This window comes from Passer domesticus, chromosome 4 (genome assembly GCF_036417665.1).
Source record: "Passer domesticus isolate bPasDom1 chromosome 4, bPasDom1.hap1, whole genome shotgun sequence".
Classification (NCBI taxonomy): domain Eukaryota; kingdom Metazoa; phylum Chordata; class Aves; order Passeriformes; family Passeridae; genus Passer; species Passer domesticus.
The window spans coordinates 52,236,270-52,261,018 of record NC_087477.1 but is presented as its reverse complement, the minus strand read 5'-3'; the positions used below and the strand labels follow the sequence as shown (position 1 = coordinate 52,261,018).

At 46.9% G+C, this 24,749-nt stretch overlaps 1 protein-coding gene and 1 long non-coding RNA gene across 14 annotated transcripts in view; one reads left to right on the top strand and one right to left on the bottom strand.

Annotated features, from left to right (window-relative positions):
* The window catches only part of IRF2 (interferon regulatory factor 2), a 39,861-nt gene extending 35,338 nt beyond the window's left edge, over positions 1-4,523 (top strand). For all 13 annotated transcript variants that reach the window (XM_064417856.1, XM_064417864.1, XM_064417863.1 and 10 more), the window contains 2 exons: positions 1,779-1,825; positions 3,181-4,523. In XM_064417856.1, coding sequence (XP_064273926.1) covers positions 1,779-1,825; positions 3,181-3,492 — 359 coding nt within the window. In that variant the 3' untranslated portion in view covers positions 3,493-4,523. The remainder of the gene's footprint in view (positions 1-1,778; positions 1,826-3,180) is intronic.
* On the bottom strand, positions 2,198-5,995 carry LOC135299209 (uncharacterized). Its single transcript, XR_010361249.1, has 3 exons — positions 5,604-5,995; positions 2,861-2,964; positions 2,198-2,723 (listed from the first exon to the last, which is right to left on the bottom strand). It is a non-coding gene; the product is annotated as an uncharacterized LOC135299209 (long non-coding RNA).
* Positions 5,996-24,749: the final 18,754 nt, after the last annotated feature.

The window sequence follows — 24,749 nt, the reverse complement described above, 5'->3', positions numbered from 1 at the left end:
TTCACGTCAAGGAATATCTGTAACTTGTCTCTATGTGGATTCCTTCAATTGATTCTGTCTTCAGGGCTGTTTCTCCTTTGTGTGAATTAATTTTTCCTCTCCTCCCCCCAGTATGGCTTAATTAGCCAGCTTAGTCACATTGGCACATCTTTCTCTGCCCGGGTCAGTGAATGAGAAGCCCTGTAGTGCATTAGCTTCACAGGGCATTGCAGTTAGATTTAATGTTTTGGACTATTCCTCTGCTTACTGCACACTGTGGTGGAGACTCTGGCACAGAAGAGGTGCTGGTTTTGGAAGGAGCAGTCTGGAGTAACTGGGCTGGAGTAAAAGGACTTTGGGTACAGTTTAGATCCTGGGGGCTGAAACAGTGGTTCAGCCCATTGGTTTACAGTCTTCTGCCTAAACCTAATGCCTAGTGAAGCCTTGAGAGGATGGCAAGGTACTGCCAGTCTCTCTGAAGATTTGCAGGGGCAGGATCCACAAGGCATGAGCCATGCACTCTTAGCACTTATGTCCTGTGCAGAGTATGAGAGTGGTCTCTGGGAAGGCAGAGTTGCAGGGACTGTGCAAGCAGTTTGCTTGGAGTAAAATGTATAACACAGCTGAGAGTGAAAACTGGAGCTTCAGAACTCTCTTGTCTGCTATGATAATTCATCACATCATTCCCTGAATTGTGTGATTTCTGTGTTCCTTGTGGATAAACCCTGTCTGTGCAGCCCTGCTGTGGTGGTTGGAGTGTTGGTGTCCTGATAGATGCCTAGGGTTATCCTCCCAGGAAACAGGACACAGTGGTTCAAAACCCCACAAGCTGAAGGAAACCTGCAGTCCAGGCCTCTGCTGCATTGTCTGGGGACCCAGTGGCTGTGCTGAAGGCAGCAGCCATCACTGCAGACTGAAAAGAGGGGTTTTTGCCCTGTCTCAGAAGTGTCTGAGGCACAACCACTCATGGGCCAGGAGCCTGACCCTCAGACAGCAGGAGACATGTCTTCAGGCACATGTAGGCTTGAAAATACAGTAAAAATTCCTGGATTTCAGCCTTTTCTGCAAGGGAGGGCTGCAGCTGCAGGAGGATGTGAAGTTCCACTGGAACTGTGCCCCTGTATTTGTGCTCTGGCTCAAGTGAAGAGGATGAGGGAGGCCATGTGCAGTGGGGAGAGGTGGTGGGGCTGGAGACTGTGGTATTGCCACTTGTTCAAGTGAGGGGTGAAGGGCTGAGAAACAGGCTAGGGAGTGGTGGCAGAAGCAAAACCATACCAACTGTACCAGAGTATATCAACAGTAATAAAGCCCCAGAAGTGACAACAAGCCCTTGAGGGAGCAGGCTGAGATAACAGCCTGTTCATGAAACAAAACCACATTTATCTCCTTTAGGATGGAGTTGTTACTGATTTTGCCAGGAGATAAAGACTTGGACAGAACTTTGTCTGTTGCAGGGCCTGAAGTGGCTGTAGAGTGGTAAGGGAGAGGGGGCATCCCCTGCTTGCTGGGATTCTTCCCAGAAAGCACAAATCTACTTCTTTCCTCTCTATTGCTGTCTTTTCCAGAATATAGACAGGTTAACTGTGATAACCATGTGAATTTACCCCAGTTGTTCAAGGCAGCTGTGCTGTCTAGCCCTGCTGTGGCAAGGTCTTCATGCTTCTCCATTGTTTTCTGGTTGTTTGACTTGACTCTGTTTGCTTCCACTTGTTGGACATACATCAGGCCTCTTGAGCTGGAATTTGTTACTATAGATAGAACAGCATGAGTTTCATTTTTGGTTCTATTTTGTTTGACAGAAAGTGAAACAACAGACAGCGTTCCAAGCGATGAAGAAAATGCAGAGGTAAGTGCTTTCTGGATTTTTAGCAGTTTGGACCAAGGTCTCAAGATCCATGCCCTAAGATATTTTTACCCCTTCTTTACTGCAACTCTGTCTACCAGTGGAATATTCATTTTGGTAATAGCTACGGGAGAAAAGCAGACCAGGAAGGTCCAGGGGATACAGACATTTGGATGATTGTCACAGAATTAATATCTCTACAAATTAACTTCTTCTCATCTGTCCAAACAACAAGATTAGTTTGCATAGTAAGATGTTCTGCAGTGCCATCACCAGTGCCAACTAGTATGTTAACATGATGCATTGACGTTGCTGGGTAGTGAGTATTTTATCTTAGTTGAAAGCTTGCTCACTTTGTTTTCCTTAAATGGCATCTGAACTCATATAACTGGAGGAAATGCTTACACTTATGACTGAAATGAAGCTAGAATGTTTGAGGTAGGTGGGGCAGAAAGCTTTCCTGAGCAGTCACTTGGGTATTGCTGGCTGAAAATGAATCCATGGGGAAAATAACCTAAGCTGCACATATAAAAAACACCACTTGCCTTTTATTTTGGGGTTGCCATCAAGGCACTGATCTCCATGTGTACTTAAAGGCCAAGTGAAGTTCATTGAGGGCTCTTGGATGCCCTGTGCTCCAGCTGTATTTTTGCATAAGGCCTTTTGCAAAGCTCTCTCCTGCTGTGTCCCCCACCAAAGGCTCTCTGAATCCTCCTTGGAGGAGCACCAGTTGTATAACAGCACGGCTAACCCACCTGGTTTCTGGTGCCTTGGCTGGGGTGGTGCCCATATGCAGACTGCCAGCCATGACTCCACACAACTTCTTCACCAGGACACGCCATTGCAGCATCTGTGGTGGGCAAACAAGTGGATGCTCATCTTCCCTTGATGAACTTCTTCCCTGTGATGAGGGAGGTGCTGTTAAGTGGCAGTGGTTTCCCAGCAGCCTCACCTGTATTGCTGGCTTGGATAGTGTTGGGTCTCTGTGCCTGCCTCTTGGCAGGAAGATGCTCTCTCTGGTAACAGAGGAGACATTACCATTTGGAGTTCTTAATGTCTGTATCCATTTTTCCATCCATCTGGCATCCTGGGAATAAGGTCTTTATTTTCCATTCAGAAGAGCAGATAGTGCCTCTTGAGTGCTGGAGAGCAAACAAAATTTAAGCACATGACTTAAGAAAAGGAGAAATGACTGAGAGACATCCTAAGCCAGTGGCTAGAGGCTCAGGCTCCTAGAGGCAGGATAATTCCAGTGCAATATGTGGATATTTCTATCTTCATCTTGTTACTTGGAGTACTTCACGAAGTTGTGTACACTTATACAGTCTTCCTTTCTTTGTTTCTTCCCCCATTTCTAGGGACGACTTCATTGGCAGAAAAAAAACATTGAGGGCAAACAGTATCTCAGCAATCTAGGAATGAGGAACACTTCTCATATGCTTCCCAGCATGGCAACTTTTGTAGCCAACAAGCCTGACCTCCAAGTCACCGTCAAAGAAGAAAGCTGCCCACTGCCTTACAACAGCTCCTGGCCTCCTTTCCCAGACATCCCTCTGCCACAAGTAGTGTCCACAGCCTCCACGAGCAGCAGCCAGCCAGACCGTGAGACACGGGCCAGCGTCATCAAGAAAACGTCAGACATCACTCAGTCAAGAGTCAAGAGCTGCTAAGCCTTTGACAGTGTGGTTTTTTAGCTTTGTTTAGTTTGATTTTGTATTTTACGTTTCTCTAAGAGAGGTTCATCCCTTGGCGCACACGAGACAAACTCTAAAGTAAAGCCTTGGCAATATAAAACCTTGCAGTGTCTGACTCCAGTGCCGGAGTGTTTTTAACTCAGGACTCCAGCAGTCAGTGTGTATACCTGAACCCATATTTCCAAGGTTGCTACATAGGAAAAGAACCCAAGAACTTTGGCCCACTCACAGGTTCCAGTGTTTCATAAGAGGACCAAGCGACCACAAGGGAAGTGGTGCTGCTGCGCTTCTTGCTGTCAAGGCTCTGATGGGACTGAAAGCCTCAGAATGGGAGAGAAAATGTGAACTAGCTGGAATATTTTTAAATAAAGAAAAATCTATTGTGAATATTGTACATAGTGCAGTACTAGCAAAGTTGCAGTCTGCTTCTGCACCTTATTAAGAAAGCACTTACAAAAGGCCTTTTATTACCTTGCTCTACTTAATGGCACATTGAAGGTCCCTCTCCACCTGTATTCTTTTCCAAGGCTATTCTTGCTAAAGTGTCTTTAAAGAATAGAGGAAGGGAAAGGAAACTAAAACTTTCCGTGTGGATTTCATACGTTCTGAGACTGCTTTCATCATGTTTGTTTCTAATCTGCTATGCTTGAATGCCGCGTGGTACAATAGAAAAAAGAAAAACTTATTACAGAGATATTATGCAAATTCCCAGATTTAAAAAAGAAGAAAAATACTCTAATTCTAACCAGAGCAAGCTTTTTTATTTTTTATACAGGGGAATATTTTATTCAAAGTAAAATTCTAAAGTGATATAATTTTTTTTAATCTTTTCTACAGCAAAATTTATAATTTTAAGATTCAGTCCTTGGTTATCAGCAGTTATGACATCCTTGTGGCACATTTTTTTTTAATTTTGTAAAGGTGAAATAGCTTTTATGAGCTCATGTAGCAATCAGATTATCCTGTGGATTGATAATAAATATGGTATATAGTTAAATTTTTAATAATCCTTTTGTTTGTCTCATTTTTAATCTTTCAGAAGCCCCAGATGGCATGGGTTTGATAGGTGAATGTGACCTCTCAGAGTGAGCAGTTAGCGTAAGCTGCCTTTGCAATTTCTGGAGCACCCATCCAACAGGATGGGAAGTGCTGTGCTTGAGGCAGCTCAAGGTGGAAACAGCAACTAGAACTCAAAGGTGACTTCTCAAGCCTCAGAATAGAGGTTGGAGCTGGGGCACGTTTTCAGCTGTTATTCCATGGCTGTTCTTTGAACAAGTTACCTCATGGAAGGGATCGTGTCAAAATCCATCCCCCACCCAAGGCAAGCTCAGCTGTACTTCCACTGCTCCTGAGATATCCCCATGTGACTTGCTTGCAGCTTCCTTGTCTGGAAAAATCTCATTTGCAGTTTTGACCAATTAATGGAATGAATCCGAAATCGAGCTGGCATTGTCCAGAGCTTTCAACATTACTGCATGATGCAAGTTGTGATTCCTGGAAAGGTGCAGTGTATCTCAGTAAGGGTGACAATGACTTGCATGGTTCTGGCAGTGGGCAGGCTGTGCCCATTGCAAAGCACTGTGCACTTTGGGCTGGCATGGACAGAAGTTGAGAGCACTCACCCTTTTGCAGTTTTTTAAGCTGTTGGGTGTGACACAGACTGATTCAGGTATATAAAATGTGTGGACAGAGTGCCCTTCAGATGTGATTACCATTCCCTACCAGCCTGACCGGTGTGTGAGCTGAGAGCAGTGAATTGGGCTGATGAGCAATAACACGCACAAAAATGGCTCCGTCACAGGGAGACCTGCTAGCTGGTTATTGAAAAGGGAAAGTAAACAGAAGAATTTTGCTGTGTTCTTAACCTGATCCTACAGTTCCAAGTTTCATCACAGGTCCGTGTGAAACTTGTAATTTTGTCACCCACTGCCCAGTGTCCTGGGAAGACAAGGTTAGAGCTTTGGTTAGAGTTGGGAGTAAGAGGAATGCCCAAGCAGTATTTGGAATGGATCTAAAAACTTGCAAGGGTTAAATTTGTGTACGTAAACTTCCTAGTTTCTGTCCCTTCCATTTGGTTGTGCATTTACCTTTCCAGTTTCTTTATTTCTAAGGCTGATTCAGCTGCCTACATAGAGCCTGACCCCCAAGAGGGCTGCCAGAGCAGAGTGAGGGCTAAGCTGTTTTTATTGTGTCCTGCCTGAGTTGTCTTCAGTAAGCCCAGCTGGTCATTGGGGTGAAAAGATGGTTGCCCAAGGGCTGCCCTGGGGTATACAAATGCTTGTTTGCAAAGTAAGAGCTACTACTTGCCAGGAGAAGGATTTGCTGCTCTTAGCATCACCTATCTGAAACTTAGGAGTAGGCAGCAGGGAAAGGCAGGCACCCTCAGCTTAACCCATGAGTTAAGTTTCACATAGCTGAAGAAAGTTATGAGGCCACATCTCTGCTCTGGTCATTCCATGTGAGGGTTGACACCAGCATGCAGATGGCCAGGCAACCTGGCTTGCTGTCCCCTAGATCCTGCAAGGAGGGCAACTGAGTTGCAAAACCCCTGACCCTCACGCTGCTCCAGTAGCTGAGCAGTAGGAGACACACCCTCCCCTCGCTGGGAACAGTGTGTAAGCTTGTCAAAATCCCCTCTTCCCAGGGCTTGTGTGTTTGAAACATTTCCAAGAGGTATCCAAGCATGGGATTACAGTATGGGATATACAGTATCCGTAGCACTGATCCATCAAAGAGAGCATACACCTTGCAAAGACACCTCTGCAGTGTGCTCAGGCCAAATGCACTGTGGGGTGATGTAATACAACAGAGGATTTCTCTGGGCTGGGACATCAGATGTTCATTCTGAAGCCAGAGTTCAATTGCATTTGTTACCTGTGCTTGCACAAAGTGATAAAAGCAATTAAATTGCTATTTTAACTGCTGGTTCAGCTCTGAAACTCTGGGAAGCAGGTGCCTGTCCATTAGCACTACAAGCATTACCAAGTTAACCTTGTGCAATTCTGTGATGTGCTCAGCTGACAAGCCTGAGGAATCTCTGATGGGAGGCTGGTGAGGCTCAGGCTCCCCCTGTGCAGCTCCCACAGTGCCAAGGCACTGACCATGCTCAGGATGCCCATCTCACTTCCTTAGATGCCTCAGGGAAACACTCCCTGCCCCTGTGCCCCTCTGGCATCATCCCACCTGGTAGTGCAGGCCAGGTTGGCTTCATCCCTGCTGCCTTAGGTGAGCTGCTTTTGCAGTCTGTCTGTTAATTACTTTTGCCGACTGGATTTATTACAAGGGGCTGGTGAGGGGAGTGCTGGCACATGGGTGGGTGTTTCTTAAGCCAGAGAGGGTGCACGGTCTCCCTGCTGATGCTACAGCAGAAGAAACAGCTCAATGACCTTTCTGGTGAGTGCTTTGAGGGGGATTTCCACCTCTGCAGTAACAGCAGCAGGTGTACAATGTTTCTGTCAACAATAATGAAAATAGCAGTGGGGAGGAAGGAAACCATGGGGACCACAAATAGTGCTTTGCCCGGGACCCCAGGCTTTCTGAGGAGGCAAAGGCAGTTGCACAAAGGCTTCAGATGCACGAAATTCAGCTATAGTACATTACAGCTTTTCAAGTGAGCTTTTGTTCTGAGTGTGGCAGTTTTAAATAACTCAGCAAAGGCACAGAAAGCCCTATCAAAGTTTGGTGTATTACTTTTTGATGAGTAGCTGATGATAGGTAGCTCCTTTGGGCTAGTTCTGCTCTCAATTACACACCCATGGTCTAAATAATTCAGCAGCAGCTAAAAGGTGTGTTGCCAAGCTTCTCACCACTGCAACTCCAAGCACTGCCCAGCCTCCGTGGTGAATTTGTGTTCAGAGCTAATTTTGGACTGGTGTCAGAAGGTGAAATGTCAGTGGAAATAGCTCCTTGTTTTATTCAGGCTAATACTGGTGTAGAGACAGTGGAGAGGAATCCGAGTCACTGATTTTATTTTAATTTTGTAAGGAACACCTCTGTCAGACCTCTGTGCTGTAGCTGTTCTCTGGAGACAACAGTGCCTGCTGTGGTACTGCCTTCATTCCCTCTGCTCTTTTGAGGAACGGTTTCTCAGCTGATTTTTACACCTCATCCTGCCCTTCAAAGTTACTCCCTTTGTATGGGTTTCTCCAGACTGTTTCTTAGGAAAAGGTGAACTTTTAAGGTGTCCAAACCAGGAAGCAGGATGGGGATTTGCCAAGGTGCTGTGATATTAACCCCTGACAGTTTGTGCCCTGAACGTGGGGGAGCAGCAGGAAGCTGGGCGGGTGCTATGTGCCCGTTTAGAGATGTTATCTCTCACAGTCAGTGGTGTTAAGTTTCAGTTTTCGGTAGTATTTTTACTCTCAGGCAATTTCTTTTTTTTTTTTCTCTGCCCCCCCCCCTTTTTTTTTTTTTAAAGAACTTAAAATTGCTGCCACCCAAGTCACTGCAATATTTTAAAGGCCACTTTTTGTTCCTGTTGCACATGACAAGGCACAGGTCTGTCAGATCCAGCAGCTGAGATACTTTTCTGAATACAGTTCTCTTGAGGGCAAGAAAATATAGACACATAAACAGGGGTGTGGGCTTATTTCTGGTGCAAGCTCTCAAGGGCTGATGGCTGTTAGATGTGTTCCAGTGCCTGGGGTGGGGTCAGTCTCAGTGCCCGGGGAGGCTGTGTCAGGCTTTCAGGTGGTCATGCCATTTGTGTGCACATTCAGCCACCTGGGCATTTGTAGGGCTGCTGCAGCCCAGCCCAGCTCCTCCTGCCTTCATTTTTGTTTCCCATTTGGCTTCCCTTCACATCTTTGGTTCCTTTAGCCAGGATTCAGGCATTTCACATGTGCACTGTGTGACTCCTGCAGCTGGAGTGTGCCTCATATCCTTTCCAGTGTGGTCCTCCTTTATCCTCCTCCCTGGCTGCCTTGCTGCCCTCTTCCCCCATCCGTCTGTCGGGCCCTGCCAGCCCCACCCTCCAATTTTCCCCAGCAGTATGACTTGGTGCTTTCATCCTAAGCAGCTTCCAGCAGTGCTCTGGGTACCTGTAGGGAATACTTCAATCCTGTACCACCCTTGGGGCACTGTGCTGGTTTTGGCTGGGGCCAAAATGGACATTGGTTCTTGGAATAAATGAACTTAATGGACATTCTGTGGACACTTTATGGACGTTTTGCGGGGTGGTCCTAAGGGAATGATATATGTATATTTTCAAAGGATGGGAAGGGGGTGGTGGTTAATATGGATTTATTGGATACTGTGGGACCTAAGCATGACATAAATGGTGTGGGATAAGGAGTGGAGAATGTGCTGGTTTCGACTGGGGTAGAGTCGATTTTCTTCACAGTATTAGGAGGAGACTATTTTTTGGATTTGGAACCAGAACTGCCCACTGTGCCACCTAAGCCTTTTTTCCTCCAGTGGACAGCCACATGATGGAAGAGGATAAACCAATCCACAGGGATTACATAAAGTGTGGCCTGGAGCAGCCCTGGGTCACCAGTGTGGAGCTTTCGCCTGCCCCAAAACTCTGCCCTGCTCCTCGCATGGGGCACGAGCTGGGGGTGTGCCCCCACTCACTCCCACCCGCACATTCCGAGTGCCTTTGGGGGGGCTGCATGTTCCTGGGGGTGCTGTGGTCCCCTCTGTGCACAGGCACATCCCTGCTGGCAGAGGGCAGGGGAGCCTGCGGATGACGCCATTCGAGGTGGCTTTCCCTAAAAGCCATTTCCCTGAAGGCTTCCGCTGCCCCGGCACACGCGGTGTGACTCATCCTTGTGTTTGAACTTTTTGCAGCTTCCTCTGGCTTTTGCCATACTTTGCTGGAGAAAATGAGAGAATTCCTGTTTTGCTGGAAGGCCTTACAGTGCCATGGCTCAGTGCATTTTGGGAGAATATTGCTACTCCCCTTTGGAGACACAAGTTTCTTGGTATCACAGAGACACTTTGTGAGCATTTGATGTTTATTGGTAGAGGAAAATTTACAGGGAAAATGTAAATGATAAGCATGAGCAAAGCTGATGTAACACCTCTTCATGAGCATTTCAAAGGGTTCTTCTAAAATGAGTTATATAAAATTAATTCTATAGAATAATAGAATCTCCTGAGGTTGAAGGGACCCACGAGGACCATCAAAATCCAACTCCTGGCCTGCACAGGACAACTCCAAGAGTCACACCATGTGCCTGAGGGCATTGTCCAAACACATTTTGAACCCTGTCAGGTTGATGCTGTGGAGCCTGTTCCAGTGTCCAACCACCCTCTGGGTGAAGAGCCTGATATTCAGTGTGAACCTTCCCTGACAGCTTCCTGCCTCTCCTGTTAGTCCTGTCACAGGTCATCACAAAGACATCACTGCCTGTTTCACCTCACAAGGAAGCTGTAGACCATGGTAAGGTCTCCCCTCAGTCTCCAGCTGAACAGACCAAGTGACCTCAGCCACTCCTCACACAGCTTCCCCTCAAGGCCTTTCTAACAGAATGAATAGTTCTAAAATTAATTGTGTGTAGATGTGGCACTTAGAGACATGGTTTAGTTGTGGGCTTGGTGGTGTTAGCTTAAAGGTTGTACTTGATGATCTAAGAGTAAATTATTCTATGACTAAAATATAAGTGCAAGCTTTTGGAAAGAAAAAAAATTGAAATATCAGTTACCTAGGGATCAGAAACCCACTCTGCCATGCCTGGCCCCTCAGCTGTTTGGGGGAGTCTGCCTGGGCGCCCACATATTCTGTGTCAGGCTGAAAACACCCTCCCTTGGGGAATGCACCCAAATGTCCCAGCCAGCTCCTGCCACAGCTGGAATCATGTGCTCACAACTGGCACAGCAGCTGGTAAATGAGAGCTGGGGAGCTCACAACACTGGGACAGCAGGGCTCCCTTCACACAGCCAAGTGGCCACTCTGCTGAAGTTATCCTCACCTGAGCTTGTTCATTTTAGGGTTTTATACTTTCAGGTTCCAGATGGGATAGAAGAAAAGCAAAACCAGAGCAGCACGATAAATAGAAGGGAATGACATTTATGGCAAGTCTGCATTTATTCATGGAAATCTGGTAAACTGGGTTCTAAATAGTTTTACTGAAATCTCTTAAGTTTCCATCTGAATAAGGTCCTTAAAAGCAGACAGAGGATAATAAAGCAAGTTCACTGCAGGCTTAGCTGAACGGACAAATTATCCCATCCCACTGATCCACTCTCACTGTCTGCAGCAAATGCTAATTTGAGGTAACACAGCCTTGATGAATTAAAAAAAGGGATTAGTTAAAGGACCATCCATCCCAGTAAGTCAGGGTGAAGCGATGTTTATTTAGATGCTTTAATTAACCAAACAACACCTTCTTGTGTAAGGAAGCTTCTCGCTGTTCTGTGGGACTCAGAGCATTTGGGTGCAGGACATTCGGCTGCATTCGGGTGCACATAATCACCACAGTCCCGCCAAGCTGAAACAATGTCCCAGCTGGGTCACTTCAGGTGCAGCCCTCAGGATGCGCACTGGCTTCCCTTCCCTTGGCAGCAGCACAAACATCCCCAGCGGCACGCCGGGAGCTGCTGCCCGTGGCCAGATGCCTGCTGTCCGACAGCGGCTGGCACCCTCCAGACAAGAGGTGCTTTTTTCTCCTGTGCTAAATGACACACAATGCCAAGCCATTCAACTACCTTACAAAAGAAAGCCTGGTTTCAGCAGGCATGAAGCTGCCTGGGTTCTTTTGGTCCTCCTTTGGATGTTTCTTCATGTGCTAACTTGAAGTAAGTTGTTACAAAGATGGGCTTCAGCTTCAGAGAGCAGTGTGAGGAAGAGCAAGCTGCCTGCCCCAGGCCAGTTGCCCCCAGTGGAAGAGGTGAAGGCATCAGGTATGGCTGTCAGGTCATCAGGTATGACTCCAAAACCCCCAGATGGATCTGTACCCAGCTGGAGACCACGGATGGAGGAAAATTGTGCTTGAGGGTTTCTAGAGAACTGCTGTCATGGGATCTGGGGAAGGACGTCCTTCCCAGAACCTCTGTCACTTTTTCCAATGGCTTTTGTTGATCTGGAGACAATAACATGGTTTGTCCCTTAGAGCTACAACAGCTGTCATATTGCATATTCCTTAATTTGTGCTAAATGACCCCTCAAGTTCCTTGTTAGGACAGAGGCAGCAACGACATCCCCAGGATTTCCCCACACCAGCTCACATGCTGGGGCACCTGTGCACCTGAGCTGCAGGGCCTGAATGGCCACACCCTGATGTCCAGAGGGCTCAGGCTTTGGGAACTGCTGTAACTCACAAGCCAATTGCATTTTTCCTAGACACCTCTCCTTCCAGCAAACCAGGTCTGTTTGGCCAAAGCTCAGGTTACCCTTCTGAATGCTGTGTCAGTTTGGAAAGAGTGGGAACCCTCTTTTTTGGAAGGGGAAATCATGCTCTTGAATAAAAATTTGTGCCAAATTTATGCTGAATTTTATCTGCCTAATAAAATTTATATGCATTGGTTGAAGCCAGTTCTTCTGGATTTTTGGCAGAGGCCAAAGAGATGAAGACCTCACTCTTAGTAGTGTCCATGACCTTCAGCTTCGTTTGAAGATCTGTTACATGCTCTGTATTGTAGCAGCAGCACCTTTCACCAAGTTCAGAGTCCTTTGTTCAGGCAGTAATGTCCTTCAGCTGACAATCTGCACACCTTCTTATGCATCCAGAAAATTCCAGTAGCTGCTTTTGCCACAGTGCTGCCCTGAAAACTCAGACTTGATTGTTTCTCCAATGGGAGCCCCACACTATCACCTCTGCTTTCCAGGATCCAGGGAAGAGCCTCCTGACCACCTTGTTCCCAAGCTGTCTACCTTTGTGCTTACAAAAAATCCATAATAAATACTTCAGAAACTCTAAAAAAAATATTATTCTGCTCTGACCTCATTTCTGTTTAAAATCCTGCCAAACTGGTTGTCTCCTGCAAATATGGGTGCAGTTACTGTCAGATGGGCAGTACTGCCCAACAACATTGAGCTCAACTCCATTTTTGTCACAATTTTGTCACAGTTTTCCAAAAGTCCAACCATATCTTCCACTGAGACTGCAATCCTATTGTGCTTTTGTGTATCTCAGGTAGGTGTTTCTGCTCTGCTTGGAATCAAACTCCTTTTTTCATTGCTTTCCCTGACTGAGTAAATATGTACTCAGTGCCATGGCATTGTTCTTTGGGCTTGGGCTGTTTCCAGCTGATTAATTATTACAGCCATGCCGTAGTTTTTACAGCAGGAGGACAGGGATGTGCGTCAGATTGCTGGCCTGAATGGACCGGTATCCTGTCTCCAAGATTTTGGATAAGTATCTGGACAAGATTATTGGAGCCAGGGCAAGTGAATTTGCCTTGCCAGAGTGAATTTGTCCTCGGTAAATCCCCCTGCCATTTGCTAATCAGCATTTTGAAGCATTTGTGACATGGAGGTTGTATCCGAATGATTATTTAATCCCAATGGACACACCTTGCATAAATGGGCACTCTGATATTCCCTGGCAATGAGTTTCTTCATCCAGATATATGTTGTGAAAAAAAGTACTGCTCTTCAACTGTTTCAGAGCAATTGCCTGATAACTTAACCATAAAACAAGCATTCTGATTTTGTCAGATATTCAGGCTAAGAAAGTGATGACATGCCCTATATGTTCACATTCCCCAGAATCATGCATTCACATGGTTTGGGCACAGGTAAAATCTCAGTTACCTGGACAAACAGGTTAGCAAGTGACAGTGTTCAGTGACATTCTCTGGGCACACAATGCTGGAGCCACCTCTGCAGGAGCCCAGGACACCTCCAACAGCTGGGTTTGCCGGGTCACTGGGTTGCCAAATGGAGATAAGGATTTCTCAGCGGTGCTCCCAGGAGAAGGGCGGTCAGAGAGCGTGAGCTGGCATGAGCAGCTTTCAAACTTGAGTAGCTGAGCATGAGCCACTGTGCAACCCATCCCTGCTGCTTCTGGAAGCATTCTGGAGCTGCCTGCCATGGTGGTCCCTGCCCGACCATGGGCTATGGCACTCTGCAGAGACAGTGCATGCAAACGTCTTGCACATCTGCATTTCCAACCATGCAAAGAAAATAGCCCATTGTCTGCAACTAACAAACATGTATTTGAGGTTTTTTAAAAAGCTTTTCTTTCAGACCTTTCAAAGAGGAAGCAGGTGCTTAGAAAGGATTTGTTTTTGCGGTGAGGGGGAACTGTAGGACGCTTGGCCATGGCTCAGCTCCACTTTGCCTGGTTCAGAAAGCCCCGTGCTCAGCAGAGCTGTGTGTGCTCAGCATCCCTGCCAGCCTGCGGGGTGGCAGCAGGCAGCAGCCCCTTCCCCTGGCACCCGGGGCACACGTGCTCGTGCCTGCACACAGGCTGTCCCTGCACTGTGAAGGGCAGCAGGCTCTCCTGCCTTTTACTGCTTGACAAAAAACAGAGATAAAAGAGAAATTTCTGTGATGACAAAACAGGCCTGGAAGCAAGTGTTGCTGTCAGTCATGGGCTGTACATGGCACAATGTACTTGGGGAGTCTCATAAGCTTTAGCCTTGACAGGGATGGGAAGAGGAAGGAGAGGAAGGTAATACTGACTTGTTTCTCTGTCCTTCTCTTTGGCTACCCTTTCTTTCCTACTTGAGTGAAAGTGGCCACTGGGTTGAGAAGCTTTTGAGTAGGATTTACTGACTGCTATGCCACCTGTTTCTCCACAAACCTGTCAGAATCCAATTTTTTTCTTCTTATTCACAGGTTTTTCAAAGAAATAAACACAGATCATCAGTTTTAACCAGGTATTTATTTCATCTCACTGCCTCACCAATCAATACTTTGACCATTTCAGAGCAGTTGTGGATGAAATGCTGCTTCATTACACAGGAATTACCCTCAAATGTGGGGAGAGTTCCCAGTTCCCACGCTCCCCTTCCGTGGCAGGGTTTGTGTGTGTGCTGAGCCGGGTGGCCGCGGTGTCCGTGCTCAGACGGATGCTCCCTGTGCCCTTGGGAGCTGGCAGTGAGAAGGAGCACGCTGAACAGCAGCTGATTCCCAGGCTGTCTGCTGCCAAGTGACTCCCAGGGAAAGGCCAGGGCTGAGGAGCAGGGCTCGGCTGCCTCTCCACACCCCACGTCTGGAATTGCTCAGTGCCGGGGCTGCCTGGGCATGGCACGGGACAGGCACAGCCCTCCTTCCCCTCCTGCAGCCCTTTGCAGGGGCCTGCTGAATGGAAGGGAGGAGAGAAGGGAAACAGGAACTTCTCTTTGGAATCACATCTGCCCAAAACTGAGAGAAGAAGCGAAAGTTAAATAAAAGGGACTGTTTTTAGCAAAGGCTGTTGAACTTCCTACCCTCACAGTGAGCAGTTCCTATGCAACAGTCTGTGGGGACAAGGCTTGATTCAGTGCAAGTTTCAGCTCCATATTTCCCATCACTAATTTATATTTATTACCAGCTGGCGTTATATGAAATATTCTCTTGGTGTCTTCTAATGCAGAGGGAAATCTCACACTAACTCTAGAGTGAAATTTAGCAAAAAAGTATTAAAGTCTCAGTTTCTGAGTTAGTAGAGAAACATTGGATGAAAGTAAGAGCAGATTTCTACACCCACTGTGGTTAGTATGACATATCCTAGCCCAAAAAAGAAACAGCACCTTGACAATTGTTCGGTGCCTGCATCTCTCAAAAAACTCTGGCACAGTAGAAGTGTGGGTCTGATCTTCTGATGAATGGTTCATGCAATTTTCAGTTGTGAAGGCTGAGAGCAGCATAGTGGGAACTCACACCCAGGAGGACTTTCAAAAGTGGGTGGGTGGTAAGGTTGAATGGCAAGTCAGGAAGATTTTAGTATTAACTCTAATGCAAATCTAGCTTGTAATCCTATTAAACTCTAGGAAGACAACATGTTAGCAGGTACCAGTGACCTCACAGGTATCACCAGGCACTTGCCAACTCTGCTCCAGTATGAAAAGACCCTGATATTTCTTGTTTCATCATTGCATGTCCCAGATCAAAACCAATTTTGATCAAAAAAGGTAATATTTTTTTTTTCTTTTCAGATTACAAAACGGAAAGAATGGAGTAACTACAAGCATGTTCTGTAGTGCACAGACTAATACATGAAAGATGCACAGATTTATAATTTCCATAGGAAAATTAATGAAAACTATAGCATGCTCCCCCATATCTTCCATAAAGTAAAACTTCATTTTGATCCCGGGATCAAAAAGCAGCGTCTCCATTCAGAGAGACTCAAGATAAAGAGTTTCTTGAAATATCATTGAAAAATACTGTACTGGGCACTTGGTAAGCTTCCCATCCTCAGGATGATATTTGCATCTCTTGCTCTAGGAATAAGAAAACATTTCATATTTCTTAGACAAAACCAGGCTAAGATGGAATTATAGGTGGGAGCAGATTAATAAACCCCAAAACTTAAATATATTACAGTACTGTAGCAATTATCTCTCAAAACAAAGTATGTTAAAAAGCTAGAAAAATCAGACCTGCGGGTAAATTTAAATGGAAATGTAAACACTTGATCACAGAGAGACATGGGCAGCCAAGCATGGCAGGGATGATGGTGCCTCTGTGAGCATGCTGTCAGTCCAACCCCACAATTTTGGGGCAGCACCTGCTTCATCTGGTGTGTCCAGCTGAGGGCCTGGGGCCTTGTTCTTACACAGTTTTACCTCCATTTAAATGAAAGTATATGTGAAAAATGCTGCTTATTTGTTTTCATCAGACATTATCCTGGAACACTTACCCCTAGTTGGTATAGACATTAGAGTACGTCAGTCCAAAACCCAGTTTTATTATTAGTTCTATGAAGGGTCATACCACCATAAGACCCTGCCTTACCCCATCTTTAGCTTTCCAAGCATGCTGCCACATTGACTTTTTATATATTTTTAAAGCAGTTACATCACCTCTTCATTTTAAAAAGCAGTTATATCCCCCTGGCATTCATGGGAATATAGACACCAAATCTCTTATTTTCTGATGTCCAGACCCAGCTTATGATTGGTTAGATGGCATGCCTAGTTATAGCTCCCTCACCCAAATATTTACTCTTGGCTCTAGTTACCAACAGCAATCCCACCCAATTATACCTAAGGAGCCAGAACCATCAGCCATCCCCCAGCTCCAGTTCTGCCTGCTGGCTGAGGAATAACCTCTCCCCCTCACACAGAGATTTCTTAAACCCAAGACTGTAAATAAACTACTTTGAGGTTGGAGTTTCACGTCATTTTTAGGGCAGACTGAAAAATGCTTCTAGTAGCAATAAAAAAACTCCCCACCCTCCTTTCATTTCAGCTAAGTTTAAAAGAGATCTCATCCAAGTGGTTCATGTAAAAAGCCTCTCACTCCCTCTCTCAAGTGGTTTGATGGAGTTTTACATCTCTATCTGATCTGCAGGGATGTTTTCTGGGCATGTACATAGTGCCTGCTGACCGGGGCAAGTAAGCAGAGCTGCTGCTTGACTCTTAGGCTCCGCTTCAGCTCCTTTCTTAGAAAGTACAAGCCATGCAGAAAACCTTGCTGAAAAGTCACTGCATGCCTGAGAAAGTGAAAAACCTGCTCTTGGGCAGGGCCTGCAAGTCTGACTGTTAGCACTGTGTTCTAACAGAGTGCTAACACAGTTCTAACAAAGGAAAGCTCCGAGGCGCTGGAGCTCCCACAGCCCTTGGGAGGCAGTGGGGGGATGCAGGGGTGGCAGAACACCCCAGTCCCACCCCTGTGGCCTCCTGTGGCATCACTCTAAGCAATTAGGGAGTAACCACCATGCAGTTTAATCTCATATTACGTTATGCAGCAGAGACAGTTTAAAAATAGGTTTCTTGGTGCCAGCCCAAGCTTCCCACCCCTTGGCGTGTGTCTGAGCCTGGCTATGATGGTCATGGAGGCAAGAGCTTTGCTCAGTACAACATGAACTGGGCAACTTTTTCTAGCTAGTTTCTGCAAATACTTTGAAGGGTGCCAGTGAAGCTGCTGCTGTTGTTTGTGAAATTTATATTCACAAACGGAATATTTATATTCTTGAACTGAAATTTATCTCTAACAAAAGGGTAGAGGGAAGAAGAAACACTGGGATCTGCACTACTTCAAGCTCTTTGACAAAATACTTTTAGATGCAAAGTAGGTGTGCCACAGCCTGGACCAGAGTATACAGAAATGAACATGACACTGATGAGCAGAGACAGCCCCAGCAGCAACAACTCCTCTACAGGAGTCCTCAGACGAGCTGAGAGGAAGAATCAGGTATGGCTGCCCTAAGGTGGGGCATTTCCATCCCCCTCTCCACCAAAGCATTTTTGCCATTTCTGTTTTCAGGATGTGCTGCTCAGACTTTTGCAGAAACCAAGTTACTGTCCCATAGCCCAAGGTTGTCTTACTTCTCCCTAGCAGGCTGAGAGTGTTAGGATCATTCTTGCAATGCATGTTCCCATGGGAAGGTTATCAGAGAGTACTTGTTTTGCCATGCGAGTGTGAGACTACCCCATGACCCACTGGCATGCACCAAAACCAGCACACACTTTGGAAAAACTGAACTTTGCATCACACTGACTTGAATTGGATGTTTTAATGAGAACAACTCACAGACACTGCCTGTTCTTTCTATCTTCCATATCACATAAAGGTTTGCAGATGGTTTATGAGATGTTACAGTCTGTGGTCTGGCAGCTGCAAGATGTTCAGGTTGTTTATAGAGACTAGAAGAGAACAAATTCAGCCTTGGCCCTTTCCCCACCTACATGTGAAGCTATATGTGGAACAAAGTGTCTAATGCTTGCACTGAACCTCGCTTTCACTTGCAGAGCTGAAGACAGGAGGAAACAGGAGCAGAAGACTGCAGGACCTGAATACAATCACAGATGTTCACTTGAGGCTTCTTTCAACAGCTTTAATCTTTTCACTGTATTCTGATTGATACTTCTTTCTGATATGATCTTAGTGGGGAGAAAAGGTGCTTCCTGAAGGGATCTACAGCTGTGCATCTAGAACAGACACACTAAAATATCTGTAACCTCAACATGACAGGAAAAACTGCTCTGCCAACACCAGCCCTTCTCGGGCTTGTCATCACTTGGCAATTTTTGGTGTTGAGACATGCTGCTGACAGAAATTGTGTGAGTTGCTTAAATAGGGGAATCTGTGCTCTGGATAATGCCAGTGAATCATCATCAAACTTCTGGGAAAAGGTTTTTACCAAGGTTAGCCAACAGAGCTGTAAAGTCACCTACCTCAGAGAAAAATGTCACACTTAAAGCAGCAGAGGGGAAAAGTCTTGGCTAAGTGAAGGAAAGGCTTAAGAATCTCCATTACTTTCTGGGAGAATGGATAACTATCATGTGCACTTTTATTTGCTGTGAAATAAATTAGACACAGCTAACAGTAGCATTTACAGAGAATTCTGCCTGGTCCTGCACCAGCTATGAAACCCAAGACTACCAGAAAAGCAAAATCTGGAGCTTTTGCTCAGTGTGTCTTGAAGGGATGCTGCTCCAAGCTGCTGTCTCTGATGGGTCAGCCTTTCCCTGCCACAAAGTGTGCCAAAAGCTGACACTGCATTGTGAAGGTTGGTGTGGCTGAGGAGCTTCATCTACAGCTGAGAATATGACCTAGCTGACTGAAGTAAGAGCAGTGACATCTGAAGGCTTGTGTTTCATGCTCCCAGAAAAGGTGCTGTGGTGACCAGGAGCCCGCCAGCAGGCTGTCTTGCTCTGAAGCAGGTTTCTCACAACACAATGGGACATGTGATTAGGCAGAAAGCCTGGGCAGAATTCTCACTCTTGGATTAAAATAAAAATTTGTTTTCACAATGTCCAGGAATTAATGGTGAATGGCAAGATCAGCTAGGTTGATTTTCATGAACATTATGTTAAGAACATCTGAGAAGAACAAAATGTGATTGAAGACAAGTCAAAAGAGTGGCTTGCTCAGGATTTTATAAGGGGCACAGCTTTTCTTGGGACTCTGACAGCAAAATAAATATGAAATGTAACAAACCAGGACCCCATCTGACTCCAGAACAACTGAAAGGTCCACATGGAATTCTGAACCACAGAGGTCAGAGACAGATTTCAGGGCACTGTATGGCTGAAGCCATGAAAAAGTGTTACATTTAAGAGACTGCAGAGCACAGTACCTGCCCAAGTAAGGGATCAGGCTGCAGAGATTAGGAATGGTATAACAAGCAATGAGCTAAGGCCTAAAGCTTTGCCTTTGTGAGTTCTTAACTCAAAACAAGTGCAACTCCTGGATTCCGGAAGAAGAATGGGTGGGAAGGAAGGGGAAGGGGAGGGGAAGGGGGAGGGGAAGGGGAGGGGAGGATTTAAAATCTAACCGAAGGAAATCCTATGTACTTGTAAGTTAAAAGCACAAAAAGGTACAGTCACTATAGTCACAAAGGCACTAATATTTGTGCTGTTTGACCGGGGAGGCACAGAAATTCCGATGCACAAGGCTCCCTTTTCTGTGTCATAGTGAATATTGCTGTGAACCATGAATATTTTGTTCATTTTGGCACTGAGCAGATGGCAAGGAACTGGAAGGGATTCAAACAACAGTAGACATGATTTAGGAGACACTGGAAGAACTGGCTTGAGAAACAAGCAAACAAATGTAAAATGGGATGAGAAATGTGCTAGAGCTCTTTAGAGACGACAAAACCACTAGAGAGAGGAACTATTTAGTTTTATATAACACAATATAAACAAAATGAATGTGCCATGAGTAACAAAGAGCTCTGCAAAATTAACTCTAGCTGGTCTCACTGCATTTACGTTACCAGTCCTTTTTCTTGCGTCTCAGCTACAACAGGGGCAGCAGCAAGACAGGCAGTGCAGCCTCCCCTCCACGGGCAGCCCCCTGCATGGTGGGTCTAAATCCTCACTTCTTCCAGGCTAGAAAAGCACGCCAAGAAACGAGGGTGACCTTGGGTGGCTAGTGCAAGTCTGCTGCCATTGTTCCTGCCCCAATATCTCCAGTAGTGCAGAGATGAAGAGGAAACGTGGTTGGCAATTTCCACAGCTACCCCAGCTTGCTGTGAGTAACCTCCAGCAGCAGCTTCTCTGTGGGGGTCTTCAATAAGTCTGTTTGGAGGTGAGGTAATAAAAGCAAACACTTTGATCTGGTGCCCCACACCAGAACCCCTCTTTTGAGGGCTGTCAGCTCCAGTATGGACTGTACACAGTTTCACCTGCTCCTTACAGCTCCTGACCAGCAGCTGCTGGGCACTGCTTTCCTCTTTGGCCGCATTACCTGCAGTGCATCAACAGAGCAGTGAGCCCCAACAATTTCAGGTGATTTCTCCCACTCCTTCACAAGCCCTGTGCACAGCAGGAGAGAGGACCAACAGGAGGGGTGCCTCTTCAGAGTAGCCCACCTCTTGGAGTGCCTACTTGTGTTTTATCACCTTCATGACTTGCACATGCACAGAGAGCTGCAGTGTGTCGAGCATCCTTGCAGCTCCACCCCCTCCCTTTCCAGCACTCATCCTAATTTCTAAAGCAGGCATGAAGCTGCAGATGCCCATAGTGAGCCCATGCAAAATATTTCAGCCCATTCACATCAGACCTTTTCTGTGCTGCAGGGCTTGCTCCAGCTGGTGGCCCTTTGTAGGATGCTCATGCCTGTAGGTGACCAGACGGGTGCTGTGCCCCCAGTGGGATGCCTGCCCTTGCACCCATGCACTCCCGCCCCCATGCACTCATGCAGCAGTGCATTCATGCACCTGCACACCCACGCACCCACCTTCCCATGCACCAGGAGTCCGTGTGCCCGGGAAGCTGCAGCAGCCCCTGCCAGCACTGCAGCAGCGCTGTTTGCTGCCTCCACCTCAGTGGCCATGGCAACTGTTGTTGTGTAATGAAGTGTTGCCAGGATCCAGGCCAGAAGCAGAGCTTTGTAAAGGAAATGCAAAATAAAAAAATCAAACCATGGAAAGGCATGATGTCAAGCCAATGAAATCCAAGCACCCCCTCTGCCTGGTGTCACACGTGCTTTTCCACACTGGCTGGCTGCAATTCAGCCTTGCCACAGCTGACCCAAGGACCAGCAGCTGAAGAGTCACTGCTCAAACCACTGCATGTTGTTGTTTGTGCTACTGTGTTCTTCCTTGCTCCCAGCAATAATCAAGAACAAATTGTATCCATCACTCATCCAGTTGTTCTTTAAGGAAGTGGTTCAGACAATGAAACACACCTTACCGAGCAGCTAAGCCAACAGAGCAGGCTACCTACTGCAGGATACCAGGCTGGAGCAGCTTCAATACTTGTTCTTTTGACCCAGAGTTGTTTGCATTTGCTTTGCTGAAAATCCCTTCATTGAGAGAAGAGGTGTTTTTAGAAGTGCAAGAGCTTGAAGGTCTCTCTACGTTTGTCTCCGTGAGGGGCAAATTCACCAAGGAAGCAGGAGGCCTGGGGGCAGGGATGGCTGAGCCCTTCCTGTGCCAGCCAGTTCAGATGCAGAAACTCCATCCCTGTGACGAGCCCTTGCCAGGGCAGGGGTGTCCCAAAGAAGCCTATGGGAAGTACACTGCACCCTGTGGGGCTGTAACTGTGCTGGGGTTTGCCTGGGTGATTCCTGAACGCCTCTCACTGCATAACAGGACAGAAGGGAAGACAGGCACTGGGCAGGGAAACTCTCACACATTAAAATATAAAAAAACCCAAAACAGAGGGTGAAAAAGCAGGAGCAGAGGTGAAGGAGCGGCTATTGACTGCCAGCCTTTAATCCCTGGATTCCACAAGGGCATCTCCCCTCTGTAGCCTGTAGGCCTTGCCAGACAGTGAGGCTGGGAGAATGAGAGGGAAATGGAGAAGGAAGGCTGTTTTCTAAACAAGGGAAGGGGAAATTGCTTGTGTCTCTGGAGTGGAAATATGAGGAAATGCTACGTTTTCGCTGGGTAATTTCTGTTTTTCTCTCAGCGTTTTCAATCAACACTAACCTTGGTAACTGGTGTCTGTGAGCTAAACAGTCTGGGACAACAATGCTGTGAGGAGAAAAATGGAGCTTTAAATTACTTGCAAAAAGTACCCTGGTGAGTGCTGTTTCCCTGCCACTGTGAAACCCAAGGTGCCCCATCCCAGCCTGCGCCCAGGAGAGCCCACAGCTCGGGGTTCCTCCAAGGCAGCAGCGGCAGCTGCTTTCCCTCTCGATGCCCACGGGAGCTGCCCGCTGTCAGCCTTCCCTGGTGGGCAGATCCTGCAGGACAGCCTCGGCCTGCGGGCTCGGGAGCGGGGACGGAGCGGGCCACGGCCCCCAGCAGGTGTTAGCCGCCTTCTGGCACGCCTGGGACAAGGGCAGGAACTTCGGGGGAAAGTTTTCACCCCTTAAAATGCATGTTGATTTAAAAAGGGGCTTTGTACACGGAGCGCACCCTTCCTTTCCCCCTCATTGCCGCGGCAGCGCTGCAGCCCCTCCGTGCAGGGTGAAGGATGCCCAGGCTCCCCTCCGTGCAGGGTGAAGGATGCCCCAGCAGCCCCTCCGTGCAGGGTGAAGGATGCCCCAGCAGCCCCTCCGTGCAGGGTGAAGGATGCTCAGGCACCCCTCCGTGCAGGGTGAAGGATGCCCAGGCTCCCCTCCGTGCAGGGTGAAGGATGCCCAGGCTCCCCTCCGTGCAGGGTGAAGGATGCTCACGCTCCCCTCCGTGCAGGGTGAAGGATGCCCCAGCAGCCCCTCCGTGCAGGGTGAAGGATGCCCGGGCTCCCCTCCGTGCAGGGTGAAGGATGCCCAGGCACCCCTCCGTGCAGGGTGAAGGATGCGCGGCACCCCTCCGTGCAGGGTGAAGGATGCCCCAGCAGCCCCTCCGTGCAGGATGAAGGATGCCCGGCACCCCTCCGTGCAGGGTGAAGGATGCCCCAGCAGCCCTCCGTGCAGGGTGAAGGATGCCCAGGCACCCCTCCGTGCAGGGTGAAGGATGCCTGGGGCTCCCCTCCGTGCAGGGTGAAGGATGCTCGGGCACCCCTCCGTGCAGGGTGAAGGATGCCCCAGCAGCCCCTCCGAGCAGGGTGAAAGATGCCCAGGCTCCCCTCCGTGCAGGGTGAAAGATGCCCGGCACCCCTCCGTGCAGCTGCAGGAAGGCATTTTCGGCTCTGGGCAGAAGCTCTCGCGTGTGTGGGCTGACATCTAGTGTCGGCATGGAGAGCGCCTTCCCTCCCAACGTGATCTGAAAGGAAGAACGGAGTTTTCTTTTTGTGAAAAATGCGTATTTTAGGATTGGCTTTTGGCAAATATTAGAATGAATATTATATGTGTTATGTCAGAAAGTTATGCTGTATTAGTTTTCTTAAGTAATGTGTTAAATATAGTTTTAGATCATGACATAATGTTAAAATAGAAACTATGCTATGTAAGATAGCAGCCACAGGACACCTAAATCTTTCAGAGAAAAATAATTGATTGCTCTCTTATCAGAAGAAACGAACTTCTTCCCGCCTCAACCAGCCCTGAAGATGCCGTTAGGATTAAGAGAAAGAAGTTGACACTGGCCAGAGAGAGTTCTGTGTTTGAATGGAATTTATGCATCATGTATGAGGTGTATGACTATGCAACATGCTGTTGTTTTTAAGGGTTAACCCTCTGCTAACGTGTGTCCTTTTTCGGGCTTATTTTGCCTAGAAAAGGGTACCTGGACAACTGTAACTCTTTGTTTCTTTTGTCTCATATTGTCCTAATCCAAACTGTCCAAATTATTATTAGTCTAATTATATTACTATTTTTATAACCATTTTATTACGATTAAACTTTTAAAATTTTAAAAACAAGTGATTGCTGGTTTTGACATTTGGATTAGTACTTTTAATCTGGTTAGAGACCTGACCCATAAGCCCGCGAGTATCTTTGCTCCATTAAAGACCGAAAAATAATAACAGAATCAATAATCACAGAATGCTCAGAAGTGGAAGTAAATATTGTTAAGGAAATTTCTCTACCCTAAATTTCCTGGTACAGCAATAGGAGCACCTCAGTCTGGTGGCTGCAGGGAGGAACCACAAACGAAGGAGTCCCTGGGCTTTTATACCCTTGCAGTCTATGTACCTGTTCCAGTGGTTATTTTGGGGTCGGGGGTCTTCCAGTTGTTCACTGACTGGACAGTTATCAGTCTCTGTCACCTTTCACCTGTGTTTTTCTATTTTTGACTTAGATCTGTGCTGACCTTTCCACATGGGACAGTCAGGGAAAAAAAAAAAGTTGTAACAGGCATTTTATCTGAAGCTTCAGAAACAGACTTCAGGCTTATAAATATATGAAGGGAGAG